The sequence below is a fragment of the Colius striatus genome, chromosome 2, assembly GCF_028858725.1.
Source record: "Colius striatus isolate bColStr4 chromosome 2, bColStr4.1.hap1, whole genome shotgun sequence".
NCBI lineage: Eukaryota > Metazoa > Chordata > Aves > Coliiformes > Coliidae > Colius > Colius striatus.
Window position 1 is genome coordinate 117,438,417 of NC_084760.1, and position 27,767 is coordinate 117,466,183.

Below are 27,767 nucleotides of genomic sequence, written 5' to 3' on the forward strand. Positions count from 1 at the left end.
GCAATTCTTGCAAGCCAGCAGAAGGGATAAAACACACACCACCACAAAATGCTGAAGTGAACAGTGTCAACTGACTGATAATAACTTCCCTGACCTCTAAGTAGAGCCCTCTTGGTGCTCGCAGGTAATTCTGTTCAGTCCCATCTCCGTTTTGCTGAAACATCCAGGTTAAATTGAGTTTTGTCATTTCCCAGACATTATTGAGCTTCAAAATCTTCTTTTACACACTCCTCTGATGTTAGAAACACATTACTGGCATATTCAGTCAAACTCAATGCCTATGAGCAGTGTTTATGAAGAGCTCATTGCCTAGTCTAGCCAGCAAAAGGTAAACTCTCCAGCTCTGCAGATAATAAATACAGATGTGAGAGAAAGGCACTTTCATTCTGCGAGTCACAAGTCAATTATTTTCACTAGTTACACGAAGTTTGTGTCTTACATTTACTAGACTTGCAATGGGACAAAAGCAGCTTTCCCAGTTTTGAGTCTTCAGCCTGAAACTATGCTATTTTGTTTGGCATATGACTCTACAGGTCATAACACACTTGTTCCCATATTCTCAGGCAGATTCTTCAAATCATTAACAGCATCATTAATTATATCAATATACGAAAATTCAGACCACCCAACAATCAATATTCAAAACACAAAGCCAAATCAATTAAATGTTATGTTTAATGATGCTAGGATATTATACTAACGGAGCAGATTTTACAACTCCTGAAACAACTCATTAAGATCATGTGTGAAATGCTTTTAATTCCCCCAGATCTTCCTCTTTCAGTCATACCCACAAAATTGGCACTTTTGTCTCTGAGGAATTTCCTATCAACTCATAACACCCTCATGATTCAGAGATTATTCATTATTATTATTGTGCCGCCATCATGGAGATTCAATTCAAATGTACAGAACTAAGACACAGCTGAAACAGCTCAGTTTCACCAATCTGACATATGAATTCACATCACTCTCTTGAATCGGGCAGAGACAGGTTGGGGCATAAGTCTCTCTAGACCCTGAGATACGCTGTATGCATCTGTCACCCTCCCATTTTATACAAAAGTAAAAGTGAAATAAGCTGTTCTCTGCAAAAAGGATCCCAGAAGAAAATCTAGACAAAGTTACCAGCTGGACGCTTCATTTTCACCTCACCCTTCTAACCCACTTTGGAGGCAGAGGGTGGGACCTGCCAGCCACCACCATGCCCTGCACTGTCAAGTTGAAGTTGACAGCCAGACTCTAGCCTGAGAAGCCCAGGAGAGAAATGCCAACTCCAGGTGCTGGTCATGTGTGCTTCAGGGATTATAGTCTAGAGGCCACATGAAACTGCAACGGCCACATGAGCCAAACATGTCTTAAGTCTTACGACACAGGACTGTTTTAGCAACTTTGGACTCGTATTTCAAGTCTTTGAAATCCTCAGATGCCAGCAAAGTCTGAAAGTCATCTATAGAACACCCTTTTGCATTACTACTTGTACTAAGAACTATTCCTTGGGCTTTGAGCTGTTGCAGACTGGCATTTTTTACTTAATTAAAATTACCACTTCTGTTTTGCATTATTCTGATAATACCATAGCAACAAATGAGAAGCCCCGAATTACACACATGACATTCAAAGGAAGTACACAGCTCCTGTATATACAAGCTTTGATCTGCTGCAGGATGGTCAACAGCATCTGTTACTCTAATATCCCACATTATTATAGCTATTTAGCTAAACAGATCATAAAAAGATTGTTCCATTAGCCATCTTCCTGGCATAAATCCAGGGAAGTTGTTGCGTGGCCACGACCAAGTACCAGTATAAATCCAAAGGATTTGGATGGATGGCGGTGGCTAAATGTCTGCATTCTTCAGCTGTAGGAGTCTTATGTTATCTCCAGGCTCACATTTCTAGCTACAATGTTACACAAGCATTGGAGCACTCTAAAGCAAGTGACACAAAGTGACATGTCATATACAATTAAATGTGTAATTACCAGGCCACTCATAGGCAACGCCCTTTCACATCTATAGGCAATCTATAAAGAGCTGTTTTAACATATCATGGATGTATCAGAGTTGTACAAGTCACATGCACTGTACAGCCCATCCAGAAACCAAGAAGAGGTGGCAAAAGCCATGCTTCCGCACAGGGAAAATTTCTGCATGAGAAATCGGGACGTGTCCAGGAAACTCAGATACTAATCGAGACAGAACTGTGTAAGCAAATCCTACCAGTTCTGTGTGAGACAGAATTTGAGGCAGAAGGAGCAATGAATGGAAGAAGGAGACACAATTTTAACCTGAAATCCAGTATGTCCTGAAAAAAATACTAGGGGAAGAGGAAAAAACAAAACAACAAAAAAACCCCACCCCTTTTCCTTCCGAAAGAAGCATTTTGAAGTGTCTTATGTTACTTCAACCAAGAGAAAAGGCATTTTCAAGGAATTAAGAGATCTTATTTCAACAATTAAATCTGCAGCAAGACTCATGATGCTAAGACTCTCTCCACCCCCTACACTATAACTAAAAATGGGTAGATAATTGTCTCCTTACACAAACACCATGAAGCCAGAATGATTCTTTGGTTAGTGAAGTGTAGGAAGACTATGGAGATGAGTACAAGTAGTTCAGTCTGCAAGTCAGAATGGCTGACCTGACCTCCAGCTTTCTTTATCTTACCTATACACTCTTCCTCTTCTACATTTCAGTAAAAATATTGATTGAAACTTCAACAGAACATATGTGAAGAAGGGATCTATATCTGGATATGCAACACACTGATACAGAAAAGATACTGGTACGAGCTGTCAGTGACGAGATACATCTGCAGTCAGTACACTGAAAACCTACTTCTGGCAGCAGAAAAGCCATTTTTCAAACCATTTTTTCCATACTTGAAAATATACTTGATGCAAGTCTAATGAGAGAAGCTTTTCACTGCATCCATCTAGTATGTATGACATCATTCTGCTCAAAGACTACTACTGCTGCACCTCCAACAGGCTCTTCCCACTTATTTGCACTGGCAAACATGTCTATAGGTTTCTGTCTTCCAGTATGTCTGTAAAACATGCAAGGCAAAGCCAGAGATTTATCTGAGACTATTTTAGACTATGACACTCACTGATAACATGCTACAGGAATAAGCATACAAGTGGTTTACAATCAAATAAAAACCACATCCTGCAGAAAGGATATACTTTGCACCTACAGAAAGCCCACTGTCTACAGAGTTTCTTTGAATACCATTTTTACAGGCCACTGATAGACACATTTAGAACACAATTGCTAAAGCATTTTTCTTTGCTGTCAAGGACAAGTTACTTATTAGCCACTTCAATGAATGGCTATTGCATTATTTTAAACAATCACATAGCTTTTAAGGCAATGCTAGCAAAAAGCCATTGTGGATGGACATCTAATGACAACTCAGCCTCTGGGAAAAAGCCCTAAACTAAGGAATTGAAAGGCAAAGTTCCAGCTACCTTCAAATCCCAAAAGTATCATAGCAACCTGGTATTTTCCTGAGGCAGGGGAAGCGTATGTGATATTTAATGATCCAGTCAGGTCCTCCACTGCAGCAAGTAACTGCTAAGAAGGGGGTGACAACTGCAAGACTCATAAGCATCCTTGGAACAGCACTGCTGCTGCTCACACACAATGCCAGTTCCCCTTCAAGTATGCTTGGGAACTGTTAATTACAGCATGGACTAGTGACAGAGTGAAGATCTGGTTATGGAAGGCTGGCTGCCAGAAGTGCCTGGCAGAAGGCTTTAAGACATGCCTCTGCAGTCCACGTTGCAGTTGCATGGGGAAAAACAGCTCAGGAAGTTCTAGGTCTTACTTTCATTTAGAAGACGTTCTTCATGAATAACATAGTCCTATGTTTATCTCAGTATTTAGCAAGTAAAATTGTATTAAAAGCAAGAAGAAAACCATTCTTGATTTTCTCTGTATTTAGAGAAATTACAGAATAAATCTACCTTTTGTAGGATACCATATTGTGCTTTAAGTTCCTTTAAACACCAAATATAGGGGTTTTATTACTTTTCCTAGTCACAACGTTGAAAGTGTCTAAGGTAAACTACCTAAGTTTCTCCAGTGGCATTCCCTGCATATTTTTTGGCCATATTCCTAGCTTTCAAGGCATTAGTGTTTCACTTCATAGTACTTTTTATTTAATGAATCCTTATGTCTAGTTGTCCTGACTAAATCCAGAGCAGCTAGAATAAAAGACAAAAAGCTCCTTCAGAATTTCATTAGTGCTGTAACAGGGGTTTCAATGAGCATCATTTAGTACCAGACATCCGTACCCTGCTAATCAATATTTTTATTATTACTCTTGTTAAATAGCACTTACTACTGTTAGCAATGATAGATAATCAGGTCCCTGGGGAGTAAACCACCTGTCTAAGTTATCCAAAGTCCTCTTAGTGAGACATATTGCACAGGTAAATACACTACAATTCACACTGTTTATTCAACATACTGTCACCAGCAAGGCAGCATTTGCCTAGGTCAGCTGCGAGTTAGCTCTCAATAAACAGCACTTGGAATAGCAAGCAGCACAGCCAGGCCACAGCCCCTAAAACCAATAGACTTCTCCACTTTTGAGGCAGACTCTGTCATCTGAGGCAGTCAAGGCAGCCTGCAGCACACCACCAGTCTGATGGTGTGTGCACAAGGTGCAGCAGTGAAAGGTTCAATAAAGCTCTCTAGGCACACTGTGATCAGCCTTGAAAAAGGAGTTGGTTCTGGTAATCCCCAGGCCCCAGACAACACAAGAGCTCTTTGGGATGTGGCACAGGGGTAGAATTTCACTTTTGATGTACAACTGCAGCCTTGAAATAGCAATGTGATATATACCCCCATAGACAAAAGTATTGGGCTAATTGGACAGCTGAGTGCTTAACGTGCCCTGAAGATTCAGAATTTATATACATTCTTTAACCACTAATAGTTCTCTTGCACAACAGCACATCTTGTTCCTCTCACACAACACTAAGAGCATCTTGGAGAAAAGCACGTGTCAAGTCTTAAAAGCAGGCTCAAGCTCAAGCTAAAAATTCAGATACTGGAAATTACTTTGCCTGGGACACAAACAAAAACAGAAATCTCTACATCACAGCCCCTATTCTTTTCCCCCAGAGTGAGTGCATGAGGAGTGACAACAGCAGTAGAGTTACAATATCACAAACCAGGTATTGGAGATGAGAACATACACCTATTATTATTGTTTGTTACTAACTGAAGGATGGACAATGATGTCAAGAAGTCATAGTAAATTGGAAAACGTGCTTCTCTGGAAAGGTTAATTAGAAGAAGTAACAAAGATGAATACTTGTCTCCCAACTGGTGAAAAGTCCTAACTCTGAAAAGGCAAAAAAGGAAGTTTGCCCCCTGATAGCACATGCATGTGCACACATACACAACACACGGCCAGGGGAGAGCAAAGTCTCATCGGACACTATCTCTTTTCTTTTGGGAGTTTGCTGTCCCCCAGAGCTACATCAGAATTTTAATAGCAGAACTATAGCCTGTGGAGGAGACATAGCAGCACAAAGTATCAGGAATATGGAAAGACAGGTTGCAGGCAAGAGAATAGACACACCACTGCCAAAGGCTGCCTACAGATTTTAATCTGCTGCTAATCCAGCAGAATATTTGGAGGAGACTGGTGATACAAACAGCTTCTGAACAGTTAGAAATACTCAAAAGTAACAAACACAGAGTGAATCTCAAACTCTTATGAATTGTAGCATGAGGTTGGTTAGGTGTCTTCCCAGTATTGGCATTCATAATAAAAGCTGTCATTAAAGCAAAAATAGGACTGAAAGATGACTCTCTAGGAATGGATCCTACAGAGTGTCTTCTGTCCTTACACACTAACCCCAAATCAAAAAAGAAGGCAGTGAGGTACAATGGAGCACATTGTTATCACTGTACATAGAGGCCAAGGGCTTTATCATGTCTACTCTGTGTGATGCCAGGAGCAAGTGTGCAGAGCTGCTGTAAAATACCAAGACTGTAGAAGTAAGCAGAAGTCAGGATAGGGAAGCAGGGTAAAGTCCACATTTTTAATGGCAAAAAGCCTTCAAGAAAACAAGGCAAGTATTAGTGCAAAATTGACATTTATTACCAGACACAAACACATCGAGAACTTTTTTTCAAACTCCTTATAAAGAAAGCAAAAATAACTTCCAAACACATTTCTCACAACACTAATTGCTAGTGGAATGCACGTGCTCAAACTGGAGGACCATACGTATAGACACAATAAAAGGTCATTCTTTTTAGTGCACTACCTCTTTCAAACACACATACACAAAATACACCCCTGAAAGCAGAATGAGGTATTAGAGAGAAGTATCTGAGCTGGCAGAGCTTCAGCAGAGAGGGCAATCTGACAGGCAAGCCGAAAGATCAGTTATCCTCTAAACGATCATGAAAGCTGATGTCCTAGAAGCCAATTTTTGAACTGTGCTAATAATAAGTCAGTCAAAGCTGATGCTCCATATCCAACTCAATCTGTGTACAAGCTGTGGGCATGAACACAAGAGACTTTCATTAAGGAGGGGAGAAGAGACCAACAGCTTATTACACACCATTGTCTCCATTCACCAAAAGCCTTTCTCACCTCTAAGACACCATCTTCCACACTAAAGCACACATAATGCAGCAGGTTGGATCCACGCTAATTAAGCAGTACCGACCTTTCCTTGCCTGGCCACAATGTTTCTTCACTGAAATATTTAAGCTTAAAGTTGTAACAACAACAGTTCCCAGCAGCCAGATCATAAAGGTCTCTTACACAAAAACTGAAGCTTCTTTCTTTTTTTTAATATCATTTAACATTTACAGGTAGCAACAGCCAAAGCTTACCAAGTCTCAAACAAAAGGCAACCTACAATCTCATATTTATAGGAAAGTCACAACCACTATCAATTAGAGAGCTAAAAAAAAGATCATGTTCTTGCATATCACGAAGTACAGTAGAACTGTTCTTAGTACCTGAAAATTCAACAGTGCCTGAATTTGGCTGACTCCAGTGTCATTCTCTCTTTTTTAAGCTCTTTGCCTTCCTCATTCCAGAAACTGGACCTACTGTAATTATATCCAAAACTCATTTTCTATTCCTGCCTCCTCACATCAGTAAGGGAGATATTTAGCAGTGGGAAATGCTTATTAGAGATCTCTGTGTTTGATGTAGTACCATTTCCCTAATGGGCCTTGAACAATTTCCATGTTTTGAAAGCAGAGATATTTCCTTTTACAAATGAAATCAGCAGTCTGATGGGAAGTTGGCTTCCATGAAATATTTCCTCCCATTTTCACTATCTGTGGTGACCCCTCCACCACATTCCCCAAGTTCTTTTATTCTGCTCACATGCCAATTTTTAAGTAGTTGTGAAAAAATATGAGCTGCAGCTTTCAGGTGACCATGAACTGGTGCTAGGCTGACTTCCCTACTACCTTAACTGCTGAGTTAGAAATTTTCCTCACTTCTTTGTAGTCTAAGCCAGCAAGGAGGCAGTGCTCTTCATTGAAAAAGAGGCATTAGCAGAGTTTCCAGCATGGAACTGTTAATATGGGTGTTAGTTCATGTACTGTTTCTTATTTCTGAACTCCTAGGTACGGCCTTTAGAGGTGTAGGTGAGGAATTATTTCTATATCGAAGAGAAAGGAAATGCATGCAGGTGAACTTTCCAGGATTATTCCTCAAGTAGCTATTACAGGTAACTCAGCTTTTGAATATTTTTTATCCTTAGCTCCTCCAAGAAAGTGTCACAACTCCTAAGCTGAGAACTCCTGCTACAGATTAGGTAGCTTCTCTACTTTTGATAGATTTACTTTTATGCTGCCTATCGTATAACTGCACCTTGACTGGAGGAAAAACTCAACATTTAGGATTTCACTTCCAATTTATGCACTGCTCAGCCAAATGGTTACAACCCCTTAGCAAACCATTGTATCCTTAGTACTATTCCCATTTGTGCCAGTTTGACACTAAAGAAGGTGCATATGTAGATCATATATGATGTTTTCATGGACGTCCATGAAGCAGCATTACAAGTACTAGAGAACACAAGTAATCTAACAGAATTTGCTATTAATAAACAAAAAAAACCCCCACTACATAAAGATCTAAATATACAAATCTTCTTCAGTGTCTGGTAGAATGTCAGCATGATACATGGACCTAAGTCTTTCTGACTCCTGTATTTTGCAGCTAAAGTAAAGGCTTATTCATTTGTATGACAAACAGCATGATAAGAGGCTCATGTATCCTATATTCATTATCAGAAGAATTAACAATAAGACATGTTGACTGCTGAAATGCTAGAGATGCTATAACAACAGGAAGAGTGAGTTTTTCATTGTACATGTTAAAATAATCCCTTACGTGGAGAGACACATACCATCATTTCTCATGCAATTATGATAGTTACAACCTCAGTTCTTCAAAAAGTCATTTAGCTATTTTTTTTTTCTTTTTACATGCCAGAAAGAGAAGTGTGAACACATATTTAACAGTGCACTTCTTGGATATTTTCAGAAATGGGATGTATCAACTGAGTAATGCTGGTCTTGAAGAAATTAAGCCAAGCAGTTGGAGCAGGTATTTTTAAACCTAGTACTATTAAATATTACATACTTCTCAGGAAATTATTAGATATATTTAAAATATTGGTATGTTAACTTCAGCCTTTATTGTATGCTTGTCAAATGTACTGTAAAACATAAAAAGATCTAATGAGAAGAGGTCTGACCCATAGGGCAGTACAAATACTGACTCAATTGTTTTAAAGCTCCAATTCAAAACAGACACAAAAGAACTCCCTTAAATAACAGAGCCAAAATTCCCAGTAGCTGGAAAAATGCCACAGCATCTTTCATTTGGATGAGGGCAATGTGATTGCCACAAACTTAGAAAATGCTGAAGCCAAGCCTAATCCTACAGAATCCTACCCACAGTTCTCAGAGCTCCACACATTTACTTTGCAATGTTGGGTCTTCAGGCCCAAAGAAACTCATGATCACTTCAGGACACAAGAGGAGAAAGGATCTTCCAGGTTAGAAGAATCCTTTCCTCATCTACCACAAGGAACTACATGAAGTCTCATGAAATGAGAAATCTTCAGCTCTGAGTACAGTATTATTACTACAGGCTCTTGTAGCAAGCTCATATTCTGTGGTTGAGCTACAGCACATCAGTACCAGTCAGTGATGCCCACACACATAAACAGGCCTATCCCTGTTAGAGGAGAAACTACTCTGCTTTCCCTGCAAAACTATCATTACAAAAAAGCTGTATGGATCGAGTGTCTGCCTTGAGATCTCCTCAGTCTGTTAATCTGAGCAAGCTAGAGCTGGGGAAACAAGTGTCCATAGGTACTTCTGTACCACTGTGGTCTCATCACCCTACTTTCTCTCAAACAAAAGCTTGAGGTATGAAATGTGCAAACCAGACTCTGAGGCACAGACCACTCTTAAATCATTTGGTTGGGCTGTGCTACTGCTCTAATTGCAACTGGTAGAGGAGTGAAACTTCAGCCATGCATCCCTTCTTATGGAGTATCACCTCAGCACTTGCAGTAGCTTCTCAACACAAACTTCTTCAGACAAATGGGATCATCATCTGTTTACAATAGCGTTTTGCAGAAGGCTTTAGAAATCGCTGTTGACTTCCCAAGACTGGGCACTTATGTTTCATGACAAAGACTGGTAGCTTGTCATGGTGCTGTGGATGAGACAGGGTTTGCATCCTCTGTTCTCAGCAAGCTGCCATGTCAGTGTAATTACCTAGCTTGAAAAATAAAGAGGAATAAATCAGTACATGCTAGTGAGATGAAGAGGACAGTATATTACACCATCCTCGGACTTGTAAAAACCTAAATGGCTCCACCATAAAAGCAATTAGTTGCTTTCCTCCTTTTCCTAGGCAGCATCGGAACTGCACTGAGTCAAGGGCTAAGTGTCTTCTCCTTACATCCATTTAATTGTGTAACATAACTTCCAGCTGAAGGATGCAACAATAATAATGCTGAAACTATCTGACAATGTGTATTTCTTCTACTCCGCCTATGCATCCTCTGATGCATTTATTCATAGACAGATATTACACAGTCTTTCTCTGGCTTTGCTTTGCTAGCTAGGCTAAAAGACACCACGTGCTTCGAGCTCCTTCTCATCTCCTGAGATATGCTTTTTATTGTCACTCCTTTTTTTGTCCAGTAGACTTTCTCTTCACCTGGTCCAGTTTTGATTTATCATTCATGAATAAGTTTTAGTCAGGTCACAATGACAATACAGTGAATATTAACTGGTTTGGCTATAGTTAAGAAACACTGTGGGAACAATAAGATAAGTAACAGACTCTAGCTTGTCACATTAATTAATTTTTCTTTCTTAAAACCCATGTTGAGAATCGTTCAAGTAATAATATGAAATCAGCCAGCACTCTGCATAAAGATGAAGCAAATATTCCAGAATCTTCAGCAGTAAAAGAATTTCATACTGAAAAATGCAATTAAAATCAGAAAGCTGTCCTGCCATCTGTTTAAAACAAAAGCTTTTAGATTTCCTTGTTATTATCAGAAAACAGCAAAATGCTATGTATGACTTTATTTTGGAGGATTACCTTTTCTGATTAGAGAAAAATATACTTAAATACACAAATATACAGCAAGTTAAACTGCAAGATATTGCATTATAATTACCAAAGAATATGAGCAGAGCCTAAATGAACTTGCTTATCAGACCTTCATTGCAGCTATATCCATACTACAATGGTCAGTGAAGGTGAACCAAGCATAGAAAAAATCAAAGAGAAATCAGAGTCAGAAGAGCTTGTATGCATTTTCATTCTCTGCTACTGTTTACTCTACTGATAAAATCATTCAGAGAAGTCTGATCAACCACTTGTTAATATGGCTCTTGTTAACGGCCAAAAGCACTTGTGCTGGACCTTGGTACCTGCTAGGATACACTGGACCCAGCCCAAACATAATCACACACAATCATGAAGCAAAAAGCAAGGCTATGGATACTTATTTTGCATTGAAGGAGCCTTGAGCAATTAGTTAACTGTTTGTCTTGGCTGGAAGTTGTCAGATGGCTACTCTGCTGCAAACCAGGCTTCTGGGGCCCCTATTTCTCTTGCCTTATTTCCAAGTTCTCTTCCTGATCTTAGAAGGAAACAATCGCTAAAATTGTATCGCTAGAATGGCCACCCTTAACAGTCCTTTACTTGTGGCATAATTTAAGTGGCATAGATCTTCACAGGGCTGAAATGAGATACCTAGGATGATTTATTAGGACCATATGGTTCCTGCAAGGAAACTATGAAGTGTACTACTAACTTATCAGAAAGCTACAGAGAACAGCAAGCTACGAGTCTACACCGGTCACATATATAAAACATTTTGGTAAAAATGACCTTATTGGCAGACTTCTTGACCCATCATCTGTTCAACTCCAACACTATCCAGACTCATCAACTATGCTGCAAACCCTGCAAGGATTCACAGAGAACTACAAGACAGGGTCAGTGACATTGATGGAAGACTGCACTGAACGTGCATCCTTGCCAGGAACTTGGTAAAGCTCTGACTGCACAACCTGAAAAACTTTTCAGATCCACTGCTACACTCAGATGCTACATATTACTTTCCTTTTTCTGCAACAAAGGAAAACAAGAAAAGGAAGGGAATAAGAAAACAATGTGAGAAGCAGCTCAAGCAGTCAACAATTTAAAGAAAGCTGCAGAGCTATGACCATCAGTTCCCTAAGCTAAATAAAAATCTAGCACAGGGGAGAGGTTTTTTGGTTTTGTCTCCACCTCAGTGATTCATGTAATTGTTTTATAACTTCGTTGATAAGGCAATAGCAAACAAAGAAGTCAGATTCCTATTTTAAGAGCCATACCATTATCCAGGCAGTATTTTACTGCTTTGCACGATGTCTGGCAAACAGGACAGTCCTGCTACTGATAGCTACTATCCTGCTACTGCCTCATCTCCACACCTGTTTGTAGCCAGCTCCCAGGAAAATGTGTCTGACCACAGATGCTGGTAGGCAAGCTTCCCGCAGCTCATCACTTTGTTTAGCAAGGCCTGGCCCTCCACATGCAGACAATAACAGGCCTTGCTTATGACAAAAGCAATTGCTTACAAATTAATGAATAGGTGAAAAGAGAGAAAGTGAGCACACAGAGGTTGTATTGTCCTGATATTTCTTCAGGTAGTTCCACGGTCATCACAGGATCATTTTTGCACTGAGAAGGAAATGAAGAGAATTTCCTACATAACCTCATTTTTAAATATTTATAATTTCTCAATATGCATGAACCCAACTATTCTTTGTAAAAGCAGCAAGTGGCATTTCCTTCCTGGTCCTTGCACTAGCAGTACCCCAACAGAAACATATTTACTTCTTTTAAATAGACACTACTAGGATGAGGTTTAGAAACAATCTTCACCTAGTTGTCCTAAACTATTACCCAGAAAAAAAAATCCCTCTTGGTGCCCTTTACAGAGGCTTGATTTACAAGTTTAAAAATCAAACTGACACGTCTCTTGCATAAATCTCCAACCTTTCTTAAAATGCTCTGAGCATTATAAATACATTGTTTCATGAATATGAGAACAACAATTCTATAAATAGCTATTCTTCACAGAATTGCTTCAAGACATTGTTTTTACAGACAACAGTAGGAAACTGAAGGAGGTCTTAGTGCCAAACATATTAGAAGTGAAATAAACTCTCCAATCAGCTGGGGGTTTCCATTTATTATTACAAAGTTTGCTGTTATTTTTCGGCTTATACAATTAGTTTATGCAAGAGAAGGAACAAAACAGAAGACTGCACTGGGTTCTGGCACAGATATTGGGTTGGTGTAAATCAGTCAGAGCCTTCAACTTCTGAGGGCATTCACTTTGTTCCTTTGGGATGTAATTTAACTCTGGACTGTCAAAAGATGAACCCACTATTACCCATAACAACCTTGTAAAAGCATAAGCAAAGACAAGATTATTCTAACTCCATGATACCATTTCCAAATACACTGACTCAAAACTGCACTCCATCTCCTCTAAAAAGCAAACATAGAAAGATAAATATGATCTAATGTAACAGCAAATTGCCTGTTCATTCTGAGCATTTAACCATTGCTACCTCCTCAAGCAATTTTTGCACTGGTATCTGAACATAAAATCAACAGGAACTCCTGAACAACAGCTATGCAACCAGGTTTCCACAGCCAGAATACCACACATACATATTTAGTCAGTTTGGCCTATGTTCCAACATAAGGCCAAAGCTCAAGCACTACCAAGCTCCAACGTTGTTTTCAACAGGGAGCTGGTACAAGCACTTATTCCATAAGTACCTGAATATTCATCTGTTCAAAAAAGGTGGAATTCATTCAGTTCATAGTTGTGACACAGGATTTTGCTATAACAATTGCAACAATAATGTTCTATTATATGTCTGACATGGTATATGAAACAAACCACACCCAATCACTCAGGGTACTGATGCTCTTTCACTCCAGTCACTCTCCAACAGCTGGAAACACGACAGTGCTGATTTCAAGGGGTGACATGGATGTGGAACTGGAGTAACACAGTGATGAATCAAGCCATGAGCTTTCCCAACAGCTCCCCAGTCATAATAGTGATCTAAACATACCGGAATGTTTTTAAAAGAAAATAAGTGTCCAGTGAGAATTAGTAAGAACTTAGTGACGTGGCCCATCAGGCACGGCCAGGGAGCACGCGGCCGTGCAGGAGGAGGAATTCAAAGGGAGCTCTGGCTTCTGGGAATTCTGAGTCTGCTGTGTACCACAATCAAAATCCTCAGCATACAGAGGCAAGGCAGAGAAACCACAAGCCAACTATGAACCGCAACAGCATCCCAAATGGATCCTTGTCTATAAACCAGGACAATAAACACCTCACTGGCCATGAGATCACTAAAATGGCTGGAAATTACCAAGTCTTCCATCCATCTCTCCATGTTTTGTGCACCAGGAAAGAGTCACAGGACTGTTGTATCTCCTCCCCAGAAAAGCAGAGTAACGTATGCTGATGTAATGCTTGTCTGCCATGCTAGGACTGGCATGCAAAGCCTCTTCATTACGGCCTGTCACATCACAAAAATCAGAAAGAACTGTTCTGGAGCAGGAAGGCTTTCTCTTACCTTGTTTTGATCAGTCCAGTAAAAGAAAAATCCCTGTGGATCTGTTCTGAGAATAATTGGAGTCACAACAGTGGAGTCCTGGAGGAAAAGGACAAAAAAAAGCCACATGTCAACACACAGTACATGTAATTATGCACTAGTTGCTTTACCATCCCTGTTAATGAACTGCAACATCTAGAAATTACCCTGAAGGTATCGCTAGCAAGATGTCACTGAAAGAATTTACTATCACTTTTTTGTCATAACGTATTTCCATTAGAAAGAAGACAGCACTAAACTCCAGACTTGTCAATACATGGAATTACACCAGAAAAACTGGAAGTAGATGAAACTAAATAGACAAAACAGTGCCAAACAGAAGCCCACCTAGTGAAATACTATAACTATCAGAAGTCTACTGCCCACCTTAATCCAAATTAACTTTCAGTTGTAGACAACAGCTAAATGCCTATGATCTTTAACATACAAAGCCTGCATTCACCTAGAAAACCTCGAATAGTACCTGCTACATTAAGATTTTGTAAATTCATTTCCATTACTATTTTTCTGGGTTTTCTACAACCAAACTATGAAGATTTTAGTAACAGGTGTATATATATTCTACCCAACCTTTAAACCAGTTAAAAAATTGTCTAGTCTGGTATGATCCATAGCTCAGGTCACTAAAAAAATCAAGCACATTTCTGAGTGCAGCAGGGTTCTAGGATGATTTCACCTCTCTTTCCTCCAATATTTTTCACCACATCTGTAAAAAACACTGTCTTGAGATCTCTGCCTGTTTGCCAAACTTGATTCAAAAGTTATGGTGCACAGAAACGAAGAGGAAGATGGGCAAATAAAAAAATTGCCTAAGCTTTATTTCCACTGGAACCCAGACTAAAGACACAATTCTTTCTCAAAAAGGATGTACATTAGTGTTGAAGTGTTATAGGTATTTTATAGCTATAGGGTACACTTATTTCCAAAGCATCAGGCCAGTCTGCACTCCTTTAAGGAAAAAACAGGGTTCAAATTGAGTAGGTTCAAATTGAAATCAAACATATTTAAGTGTGGGGGTTTTCTGAGTGCAAATAAAGTTGATGGCATTGATAGTATCATAAACAAAAAATAACTCATGCAAGTGCCATTTCCAATACAAGAAGGTAACACTTGTCTATGTCATGCCACCAGTACAGTCCTTTGCAATAGAGTACCAAACACCCGGCAAGAGGCATTCATTATACAGGAAAGTTGAGTTATTCCCAGTTCACTGCTAGTAAAAATAAGACCCAAAGAAACTCAGTGACAAGCCCAGCGTCAGTCAGAAGCCTGAAGGGAAATAAGCAGAAGAGAGTCAAACATAAAGCACAAGAGAAATACAAATAGAAGAGTAAGTTCTACATTAAGAAGAAACACAAGAGCAAACCTTTCAATCAATGTAAAGGTTCTCTTTATAACTCTAAGACCCAGCCTGTGGAGTAACTGTGTCACAAGTACATTAACACCTGAATAGGTGCCACATAAGCTCTCAGGGGCTGGGAAGAAGTGGCTGTACCATTGCCAGGCTGTGCTATGGGAATGTCCCAGCTGGAATCAGAGCTCTTTCCCAAAGCACTCCTGACCCTTCTTTTCCTCATTACAAGAAAACACTCGCCTAAGGGAAACGGCATACAGAACTTATAGCATGCTTTTTTTCCCTTGTTTCTCCACAGTTTCTAGCATCTTGTACACCTGAGTCAGGTAACATTTGAGTGGAAAAAGCCCAAGTTTATTTTTAAGAGTGCCAGGCCCTGAAGAGGTGTTGACTGGCTGCCCATAGCTGCAAGCTCCTGTTCTTAAACCTCTGCCCTTCAAAAAGAGACACAAAGAGAAAAAAATAAAAGTCAAACAATACTTCTCTGAAGAGAGTACTCTCCTGTTTTAGCTTACTTCATTATGTCCCTTGGAAACTGTGCAAATACATAAAATGAGGAAAGAAAAAGACAAAGCGTACTTCTGCCTTCACATAAAAGATATACAACTTCAGGGGGAAAGGAAGAAGTGATGGGAAACAAGCAGGAAGCAATAACATCTAGGATTAATCCATTTTCCTGGTTAATCATTTGAAATTATTAGCTTCAACCCAATAGCTGTTTGGATTTGCCAGTGCTGATGACATACAGCTATCAAAGTAATTCTTTGGTAGATGTGGGTTGTAAAATGATGGCTATAATCACACTCAAAAAAAGTGGAGAATGACAAAAAGGCGTCTTCCACATATATTAGGCGACAGGAAGGAAACCTCGTGGTGACAGGGATAATGAGTCTTAATTTAAGATCCTCTGGTGCTACACGAAGTTGTCTGTTTGTTGTGGGGTTTTTTTTAAATCAAAAAGCAGTTGTGCATTATGCCTCTTTTCTAAAGTAACTACACTGCTCTGATGTTAAGCAGAGTACAATTAACATGCTGATGAACAGGAGAAGCCTATGCTGTCATGTTGTATACAAACAGTTACTTGTATGAAGTTGTTCTCAGATGCTATGTAACGTGTTTCAGGAACTCTTCCACACAGTTAACAGCAACAATAAAAGCCACATGCATAATGTTTTATATATTCTATAAGCTAACTACAACTCTTATAAGTCACTGTCACCAAAAGCCACACTCCATGGTCCTGGGTGTAGAAGAACATAAATAAACTTTTCTAGTCAGCTCTGCAAGTCCTTCTCACTCCACATTAACATGGAGTCTTTTGTCACATGCTACAGGTTTGCTGCTTTGCAAGCCTTGATTGCAAAGCAGCAGAAAAGGCAGACAAGAATTAAAAGGAAAACCTTTTTTTGCAGTACACATTCAAAAAGAAGAGCAGTTCAAGGCTCTGAAATAGAAACCTGTTTCAAATGACAATTGCCTAGTACATTTCTTTACAAAAACTATTCTGCTATATGGGCATAATTGTGGTATATTACTCAATAGACATATTTGCAATTATTCATGACAGTATCCTGAAGTCCATTAATTCCATTTTCTCACCCAAAGAGCTGACCTATCTCTAATTCTCCTGAACACACTACCAATTGCACACAACTCTGAAGAAGAGGGTAACAGACAGGACACAATAGCTAAAGGGAACCAACAATCAAATGAACAAAGAAGACTTGAAGGACAAACAAATACTTTCCTTTCTTCCCTAACCCTCCTGGATCCCCTGAGAGTAAAAGAGGGCGGGGGGGGGGGGGGGGGGGGGGGGAATGTCAGTGTTTTACATCTCTAAAGCTAACACATTTGAGAATTAGCACATACTTTAGAGTAGGGGCATAGCTCTTACAATCCTCTGGATGTCAGCAAAGCAAGCAGCCTTGTGGTGGGAGCCCCAGATTCTTGAGACACTTCCAAGTATGTAAGAAAAGCAGGAGGAGGTGGCTAAGGCAAAAGTCAGCTGTGACCATAAAGATGACAGGAAGAAGAGAAGGGCAGAGTGTCTAGTCACTGATGCAGATTATTGTGGTTTATCAAGCTTTTCAATTGCCATCTGTGGGTGCCTGTGCCAAGCTTGGTTTGACAGATTGCTACTGCAAATCCCTTGAACAGGAAGACTTAAGAATGGCCCTGACCTGGCAGTCCCAGTGTGCTGCATATCACACAGGTCTAAACTTCAGTGAATATTTTTTGTAAAAGGCTTTTAATTTCACCTTTTAAAGCACCAGCCCCCACCTTTTTATTTGTTGACTTACTGCCAAGTCTCTACTTTCCTCCCATTTCACAGCATCAAATGAATCATGTGGTTGTTGAATACTTATCCCATTAAGTTGCATCCTAATTGGCTGTACAACCTGAGATCATGCATTAGCAATATACTTTATTTTATATTTTTAAACAAAGAGGCTTCAAATTTATGCCCACAAAGTGCTACTTTGGGAGAACTCTGAGATCACAGAATCTTAAGTGTTGGAAGGGACTTTGAAAGACCATATAGTCCAACCCTCCTGCCAGAGCAGGATCTCCTAGAGTAAAGACCATATAGTCCAACCCTCCTGCCAGAGCAGGATCTCCTAGAGTAGGTCACACAGGAACAATCAGACACAGCAGAACATGGGCATAGCAGATCAATGGACAAATCCATATTTAAGTGCCTGACAGGTAATCATTCCAAGGTCTGATTTTAAGTGTGGGTCCTCTAGACTACATTTAACATCAGATAGCAAAAAGTGTCATTTCCATTCCAATAAAGATGATCATACAAAGTCAAGGGTGGAAACCTTGATTTAATTCCTTTCTGACTGTAGCCCATGCTTCCTAATCCTTAGAGCATCCCTATGAGCAAGCTGTGCATCCACCCACAAGAGTCAGAGCCTTCTACCTACTCCTCAACCATCACTCTAAGACCTGAAGAGACATAAGGTGAGAACAGCTACATGAGGGTGAACCACTCCAACACCTACATCCTGGGCTTTGCACCATGCTCCCAGAACTCTCTACACTTTCCTCAGTATGTATTAAGGTAAGGGTGTCACATTATTGCCATTGCATTTTGTGCCAAGCACAGTTCAGTGTCAAAATGATCAGAGAACATCACAGGCTGGTACTAGTGTGCCTGCAATGCAAAGTATCTGGTCAGTCCTGCCATAGATGAAGAGTTCTTCATGGATCCTCAAAAGTGACTACAGTAGAGTGAAAATATACATGTACCTTGTCAACCAGCAAGACCATAACTGTGATGAGTATGTGTTTTAATAAATCATACATAGATAACAATGATGTTTCTTAGAAACACTTGCAGTCAAAATTCACATTAACAGATTTTAAAAAGAAAAGCAGATCAGACTTCATCTTCAGCTCTTAGAACAGAATGGGCTCATGGCACTGCCTTATTAAGCCAAAATACTGTTACCTGGTTTTGCCTCAGATTTTGAGAGACATCAAACATCCCCAAATACAACCTGAAAACTTTTACACGTATCATTATTCATCATTATTTCCAGGAACCTTTTCCTGGAAAACTTGTGCCCAACTGCTTCCAAATACAAAGGTAAAAAATACAGATTGCTTCTGGCAGGGGCAAAATACTCTGCAGTTTTTCTTTCACTTTGGCAAGAGGAGTTGAATACTGGATGAGCAAGGGTGTAAGGCTGTTGGAAAGGTGTGGAGAGAGTCCATGCAGGGAGTTTTCTGGCCATCCCAGAGGGCAGGGAATTACAGGCTTGGATGAGTGGAGAAGGGGCAAAGGAGAAGAGGTAGCAAAACCACAGTTTACACATGGTCAGCAGATATATTAGTTGTTAAATTCCATAATACACTGGGTGTAGTCAGACTGCAACCAAGCAGGATTACCCAAACAATTAGCACTAGGAATTTCTTTAGGCTGTCAGTTGAATTATGGAGGGAGAGTACCTGTCTCCTGGTTTTGCAATGAAACCCTGAAATAATCCAGAAGGGTAAAGGTGCCCTCTTTTATTGAGAGCAGAAAAACCAAATCTGCTGTGTAAAGGAACAGGCTGCAAGAAGGAAATATTTGAAAAGGTGAAGTGAGTGCTGGAGGTTGGAAGTAGAACAAAAATAATCAATCCAAACTGGAGTTGAGTTTACAGGACTTGTAAAATGAAACCCCACTTGTTCAACTGGAACACACAGGATATATTCCTTACTATTAAGAGTCGTTAAATCCAGGAGAAACTTCAGTGATGGCATAACAGGGGAGAATTCACTATTCTGCTAATTAAAGACTAGCTTCTTGTAAGTTTATGAGAGCTACCTTCAGTGGGATTTGTTTCTCAGAAGCAGACTATCCTGTCCTGTTTCTCAAGATGCCCATATTCTTGCACTAATTACAGCCTTACCACATGTAGTCTTGATTTGTCTGCATGAGTGCTCCTTTGTTGTAGATGTTGGAAAGTATGCAGTCCAGAAAGAAGGAATAAAGGCAGAACTTCATAGAAAAAGTAGACAAATGCCAACTGGGAAGATTTTATCTCTGTCAGAGATTTCTTATGAGATGTTGAGCAAATAATTTAAAGCAGTCTGCTTGTGGGCATAAATGCTGTATTCTGACTTGGAGGTAATATTGGAATTGTATTTTCACATTTCATTTTCTAATTTTCAGAGATGCTGAGACCAATTTGTCCAAACTCACTGGGGAGGCATTCTGAACACCTGACTGTACGGTGCTGTGCAGCCTGAAAATTAGGTCCAAGGTATCTCATCACAAATTAAAAAATAGATGTGTTTTACACTGGTCTCTTTTTTTGGATCTACAACAGTACAATTGGGAATACATTTTGTAATCTAACAGGTCGTGTGAAAATGAATTAAAAAGTGCTTACGAAGCATTTACTTTATAATAAAGACTTCACAACGCTTAGTTAACTCTCACTATAGGCTTTAGAAATAAAAGGGTCTGGGTTTAGTCAAACATTAAAGTGAGGAAAGCATAAGGGTGCACAACTTCAGTTCACTGTTAGCTTCTCTTTCACATTTACTTAAGAATTGTTTTCTGGCTTTCAGTTTCCCCAGTATCTACGAACACTCCAAAGGGCTCAGATGCTACAATAACATAGATGTTATCTGTGACTTCAACACGTAAAGTCTTCACCACATCTCTCAAGGCAGGCATCTGAGAAGAATCCAAATCTTTTTTCCCCCCAAGCTTAAGTTAGCAAGAGCTTTTCAACAGAGTTAACCAAATTCAGGCTTTCCTCTTTACTAAATGTTATCTGTTGAGAAATTTTAACTCTCCTATGTTGCAAAAGACCACACCACAACTTCTATTCAATTAGATAAAATATTTTTATCTAGCACAAAGCTGCTCTTTGTTTACCACATAAAGATTAGCAACAAAGAAAAAATAAAAATGCTAAAATATGGGACTAGCTTCTTCCTTCCAGACTGAAAACATTCAGAAAAAATAAACTCTTTTCAGTTTATTGTTTTAGTTTTATATGCATAGAACAATGGTGGGTCATTTTTCATGGCCTCAATAATGTACTGCAGTGACAGACTTGTGCAGAGTTTAAAAACAAACAAAAAATGCAGGAAGAAAATGCAAATGACTTGAGCATCAATGTCTTCAAATCACTTCTGAAAATTTCCTGGTTTTTTCCTTTGTTTAATATCAGCTTATCCATAACAATGATAGTCTGATGTTACATTTACTTGTAAGGTTAAAGGCGACATCTCTCATACTCTTAAAAGATTCAAAACAAACATAGAAACCCAAAACTGTACATAGCACTCCATGTCTGAGCCCCAAAATGTTTTATGAAGATTAAATGCTCTATGACAAAGGCATGAAAATGAAATTTAAAAGACCTATGTTCATTTTTGCTGCCCACTGGAATAGCTAGTCAAGTGCTGTAGCCACTACACAATTCTACCAGTAGGTTTGTTTCAATAAATATTTAGAAATAACTATGGCTATAAAATTGGAATCAGGTCTCTCAGTTTAGGTACAGTTACATTACCTCACTGATATAGATAACTTGGAAGTAAAAGTAAATAGGGTATGTAAGCCTAAAAATCAGTCAAATTCTTTATGCAAAGTACATATTATCACTAGGGAAGATAAGAAAGCCTTTAAGCAAGAAGTGAAAACAAACCTATTTTTGAATATACACCATCGTATTAACTTGTTTTAGTGTGCCAATTACTGCACCAGTTCAGCTGTGCTCTAGCTGTTGAGATATTTGTTAACTCTGTTACGTCTACCTTGTTCCCAGAGAAAAGGCCAGAAAAAAATAAAGGGAAAAGGACAGTTAAGGCAAGTTTCAGCCCCTTCAGACGTCAGATCAGTCCTGAGAGAAGTCACCCTTCATACTCAGGTTTCATTAACCTTCTCAGCTAGCAACACATCTACTACATTAAGTTTAACCTCCTACAATAAAGCTTTACACAGGGACTTAATTGCATCCTTCTATTTATTTATTAAGCTGTTTTAAAACTCTCATCAGGATGAGCTATCATGACCTGGATTCCACTACAGCAGTGGATCAGGTGAGTTCTTATAAGTTCTTCCTTCTCTCATTTATTTCTTCTCTCTAGAAATAAGAAACTGCATTTGTTCAAAGACCAGAGAAGTACTTAAGAAAATCACAGTCTCTTTCCGGTTGTAAGGAAGAAGTGTTTGTAACGACCCAACTGAAGGCAGCACAAAGAAACATGACTTGATGAAGCAAGTGCTCTGCCAACTAGCAGCTTAAACCAGACGCACATATGCATACATCACAAAAATCCACTTAAGCACTTCACCTTTCACCTATTCAAACATCAGCTGCTTCTGTTCAGAGCCTTGTGAATCCAACCTATATATCAAGAACACAGGTTAGTTCTAAAATTTTTTTGATCTGTAATACTGTTAAAATAAATGAGAAATAGTGTGAGGAAAAGCAAACATGCCACCAATTATCTGAGTGCTTTACATCCTGATCCAAAAGGAAATTTGTGAATAGACTGTATTAGGTATTGGATGGAGTAATATTACATCCAATCCCAATGCACAAAAGTGTGACCTGTCTTGCAAAGCCAGACCATTTTAATTGATCTTAATGCTTTTACAATTCAGAAACTGAAGATGGTCCACAGGGAAAATGGAATTTCAAGCCTCCTGAACTGCTTGCCTTCCACCTTGCCTGATCTTGAGTGGTTGACGTAACCTCTTCCTCTTGGCAAAGCTCAGGCAAGGCATTTCTCTTTCAAGCTGGATTCTCATCATGCTGGGTGGGGAGACACACAGGCATCGGTTAAGGTTCATATGTAAGATGTAGCAGAGTACACTGCTGATCCTCAGAAAGAAGTTTAGGGTGGATCAGTTTTAAACTCTGCATCATTACAGCTTCTGTCAGATTGTTCTTTCCACCACACTGCAGCATCTTTCTAAAAGCTGGCAAATACATTCTTTAACAACTATTACTCTACACACCATGAAATTCCTTACACGCCTCTCATGCTCTGGTTTAAATCCTTCCAGCATTCCCATTTAAAAACCCCACTATTTCTCAGCAGTTTATAACTCTGCTGCATAAATTTTTCTTTGGGCTGAAACTTGGACACAGGAATTCACCAAAACTTTACTCTCTCGCTTTATGAAATGAGACGCAAAGTCAATAGAACCATCTATAAACTGTCAAACAAAGCAGCAGGGAAGTGTACTATGAGGGCATGCCTTGGACAGGAATGAATACTGCCTGGGTGCATGAGTGATGCAGGAGAGCTGAACTCCCATTCTCACTCAGAAACAGTAAATAGAAAATGGTGCATAATGCACACCAGTACATGAGCCACACTTTTCTCAACAGCCCTGTTAGCACAGCACAGCCCAAGTACTCATTAGGGCCAATTCTATTTCACTGTTACATTTTGTAGTTTACTATTTCTCATTACAGCCTATTGTCTCTCTGGAGAGTTTGTGCATGCCTACTTACATGACAGACCACAGAGGTTCAGATTAATAACCGGCATTTTTTTTTTTATAAAACCCTTCAAGCGGATTAAATTGACAGAAAACAGACTCTGAAGCACTTATTGGCTACTCAGTGGCAAATACTTTTCCGAGCCACTGAACATGTATTTGTTTGAAGACCTTCTTACAGCCAGAGTGACAAAGGAGATGCATTTCCCTTGAAATACTTGATTTCGTGGGACTTCCACGGCTGAAATGAAACACTACTTGCAAGACAGGAGGTTGGGAAACACATCTCTATACACATAATACACAGTCAACAATGAGTTAATGCTAGTATTCTTCACTGCACTTTGTGGCTAAATACACATCAACTTTCACAAGGCTGCTGAGGAAAGCACCCACTCAACACAACAGGATCCTTCCTTAGTACCACCTTTAACCTAAAATGTACACCTTTTAACAGAATCTAGCCATAATTTATTACTGCAGCCTTTAGATATACAACTGAAAATCTTTTTACCCCATTAGATGACAGATGAGCCACCAAACATCCACCACGCATGGAGAACACCCCTTCTCCAAATTCTATGTATACAATATACTACTTGAAAAACAGCACTTAAACTAATAATTTAAACTGTGGCCTAATTGCTTGACCTTTCAGTCTGGAGACTTAAATTACCATTAACTTGACCTCTGCATACACCTGTGGAAATTTCTTGGTAGCTTACCAAAAATAAAACAGTAATTGCAATGACAAGGCTGAGGTTAGGCTGCCTTTTCCTATAGCAAGGAAAATATCAACAGAAGGAAAACATTTTCTCAGGACAGACATTCAAGCTTAATTCCTGAACATGAATAATCTGTGTCAAGGCATCATTTACTGTTGTGGACAAGGTCAGTTCGCTGAGGTTATTAAAAATATCTTAGCTTACTATTGTAAATAAAATTTCTAACTACAACTTGTTCAGTTTTTTTAATGTTCCTTCCCTCTTTGAGAGGGTTTATCACAGGTTTACAGAGGTCAAGCTCACACATTTGGCTGCTGGACAGGCTGAAAGCAACTGCAAAACATACGTAACAAGAATGATGAACACATGAACTTCTCCTTCTGCCTCTCTCGTCCCTCCAGTTGTTGCTGTGGATACCTTTTAGCACCGACGAATTCACAGAAAAAAAAAATATTTGAGAGCTGTATTAAAGCTCCCAAAATGACTAATCCTCAGCAACTCTCCTGACATTCAAACCGTCTGCCTTTTGTCTCTACCACTCCTTTACCACAGTTAAAGTATCACTATGTCCTTCTGTCTCCAGACACCATTCACAGACTTTTTGGGGCACTCACTCCTCCACGCGTGATGGAGACTATCACATTACTAGAGCAATTTCTGTTTTCCTTCTGTGAAGCACAGCTAGCTTACTTTTGTGCTCAAAGAGAAGGAAAGCTAAACTGAGAAAGGCTACCTGGGCAAAACCCACAAGTGAAGAAAGAAATCCTAGCAGCTGAACAGCTGTGCTACCAAAGGTGAACTGAAAACCACACTCTCCTACTCCTATGTGAGGCAACAAAAGCGTTAAAGGTTAGGAAGCAGCAAGTAGTAAGGTGAAAGTAAGTGTGATTTTGAGACAAGTCTCATGCCCTAAGGGACCAAGAAAGAAGAGTGCTTTCTGCTGAGGAAGGGAGATGAGTAGGGGGACCAAAACAGCGAGCCCTGGGAGAACGCATCCAGGGTTTGACAACCCCCTTCCAGAAAGAGAACGGCAGCAGCCAGAAGGAAGGAGAGAGAGTGGGAGAAGGAAATATGACACGAAACAGGAGGGACAGGGAACAGGTTAAAACAACCACGTTACGGAAACAGGGGTGGCAACGTGCACAATTTAACAAGGGAGGCAAGAGAGGAAGACGCTTATTAAAGGAACCAGCTCAACACAGGTCGCACCGGCCAAGCAAAGTGAGGCGGGAGAGCCTTCGGAGAAAGTTTTCCCGGCCGGCGGTGCTCGGCCCGGACCCCACACGGCACCCGCCCATCCCTGGCGGGGACGCCTATCTCCAGCCGCCGCCGTCGCCGACCGGCCGCCAACTCCTCCGCCGCCTTAACTCCCGCCGCGGGACGGCCCCGCCGCCTCGCACCTGCCCTCCGCATCGGGGGAGGCGCACACAGCGCCCCGCGGGCCAGCCCGCCGCGGCTCCCCGCCGCCGCGCAGGGCAGGGCTGGGCCGGCCGCGGCCCCGGGCGGCCGCAACATGTGTTCCGGAGCCCTCATGCCCGATCGATGCGCCCTGCGTGTTGCATAAGCCCGCCGTGCCCCTACTTGCCGCCCTGCCCGTGTGGGGCATGCTGAAAGGAAGCAGGGAAGAGGGAAGCGAGTGGCGGTGGGGAGCTACTCACATCGTCCCACTTGACGAATTTGATGCCTTTCTTCAGGGTGTCGGAGACGCAGACGGGCTTGAGCTGAAGAGCGTGCACCCCTGGCTGTGCCCCGGCCATTTGCACCGCATTGACGCCGCTCTTCTACCCCGGACCGGAGAAGCCGCGGGAGGCGGCCGCCTCAGGAGGGACGCCGGAAACGGCCCCGGGAGAGAGGCCGGCAGCCGCGCTCGGCGCGCCTGGAGCGGGCACTGAAGCGGCTGCCCGGGCGGCGAGGACGGGAGGTTTCACTGGCACCCGAGGAGGAGGAACCTGGCACGGCAACGACCAGGGCGAGCCATGCAGCTGCACATCCTCTATATACAGCCGGCTCGCCACGCACGCACACACCCGCCCGCTCGCTCTCTCTCACACACACACATACGCACGCAGGGGCACGGAGCGAGCAGCTCTGCCCGCTCCGCTTCCCTCCCTCCCGCCCCTCCTCCCTCCCCTCCCCGCCCGGCTCGGCCCCCGAGGTTCCCCCGCGCCGAGGTCAGCGCGCCGCGCCGGCGACACTAGGGCGCCACTTGCTGGCGGCGGCTGGTGCGGCAGCCGCCGCGGGGCCGGGAAGAGGGTACTGGCCTTTGGGCTCTTCTAGGGAGCGGAGGCCCCCGGCAGAGCCCGGCCGGAGGCCTCCCCGGCGCCGGGTCTCACCTCTACGGACCACTGAGCTGTGGCAATAGCAGATTGATATGGCAAGGTTTGGCCTGCAAAGTGATGACTGAGGTGCCAAAACTCTTTAAAAGAGAGTAGTGCGTACAATTCCCATCAAGGCTTCACGCTTTACGTACACAGAACTTGCTCTGCCAAAGGTTTTTGCTTTCATGAGATGAAAGGGCTTCCTCAGAACAAAGGACTTTATTTCAAAAGGCATAAAGACAGGAATATGTCCTTTCCCCTAGCAGAAGCCTAAATCCAGGGGGTTTATGGGAAGGCTTCTGAAGAGTAAAGTTAACACATGCTCCACAAACGACCTTCTCTCTGTGAGAGCTCCTGGGCAGTCATAGCAGTGATAAAGCATCAGATGACACAACACACAAGATTTCGAATTTCTCTGTAGAGGTTTCCAACTGACCCTTATGATTTAGAGGCAGTAGGTCAAACTTCTACTGTAGACAAAGGAAACGATGTAGAAAGTATGTCTTTGAAGAAAAACTGATTTTGTTTCAGAGGAAGGATATTTCAGAAGATTACTACGTAAAAATATACACAGTCTGGGCAGGGAGATGTTCTTTTTTTATTTGAGAAGTTACAAAACAGGCATACTGGAGTCCTGCTTAGTTCTTACTGTTACAGAGCCGCTAAAGCTTTTCCTCTAGGCTTCTTCCAGCTTTTTTCCCCTTCAATAAAGAACTTTTTATTGCCTTTAATGGGAGCTGAATCTATTCCATTACGATAGTCCATGCAGGCAGCACACATGTTCCAAGGCCAATTAATCCATTTGATCTGGTTTTTATTCTTAACCTCTCCTACAAATGCAGGTGTCACATCAGTGTGACGCTCGTGGCTGTGCTTTAATTGCCATTTATTTGCCATGACGCAAAGAAACAATAAAAAATTCTGGGTTTGATTGCACTGACATAGATACAGAATTACTCTCTCATGGGGTAAGGGAGAGATATCCAGTAGTATTTTCACGACTGCCTTTTCATTCCAGCATACAGTATGCAAAAGGATACAAATAATACTATTAACACCCCCCAGCCACCCCACCCCTCCAAAAATAAGAGCAGAGAGCACTCATGCTACAGTGGTTATCCATGATACCTTAAAGCACTTGTATTCACAGCAGCCTATTGAAATCAGCCCTGT

At 41.0% G+C, this 27,767-nt stretch overlaps 1 protein-coding gene across 2 annotated transcripts in view; it reads right to left on the reverse strand.

Moving 5' to 3' along the window:
- Window positions 1-26,344, reverse strand: part of PLCB1 (phospholipase C beta 1) — a 374,348-nt gene extending 348,004 nt beyond the window's left edge. For both annotated transcript variants that reach the window (XM_061989255.1, XM_061989256.1), the window contains exons 1-2: window positions 25,935-26,344; window positions 14,193-14,270 (exon numbers count right to left, since the gene is read on the reverse strand). In XM_061989255.1, the coding sequence (XP_061845239.1) occupies window positions 14,193-14,270; window positions 25,935-26,033 (177 nt within the window). In that variant the 5' untranslated portion in view covers window positions 26,034-26,344. The remainder of the gene's footprint in view (window positions 1-14,192; window positions 14,271-25,934) is intronic.
- Between the last annotated feature and the right edge of the window lie 1,423 nt (window positions 26,345-27,767).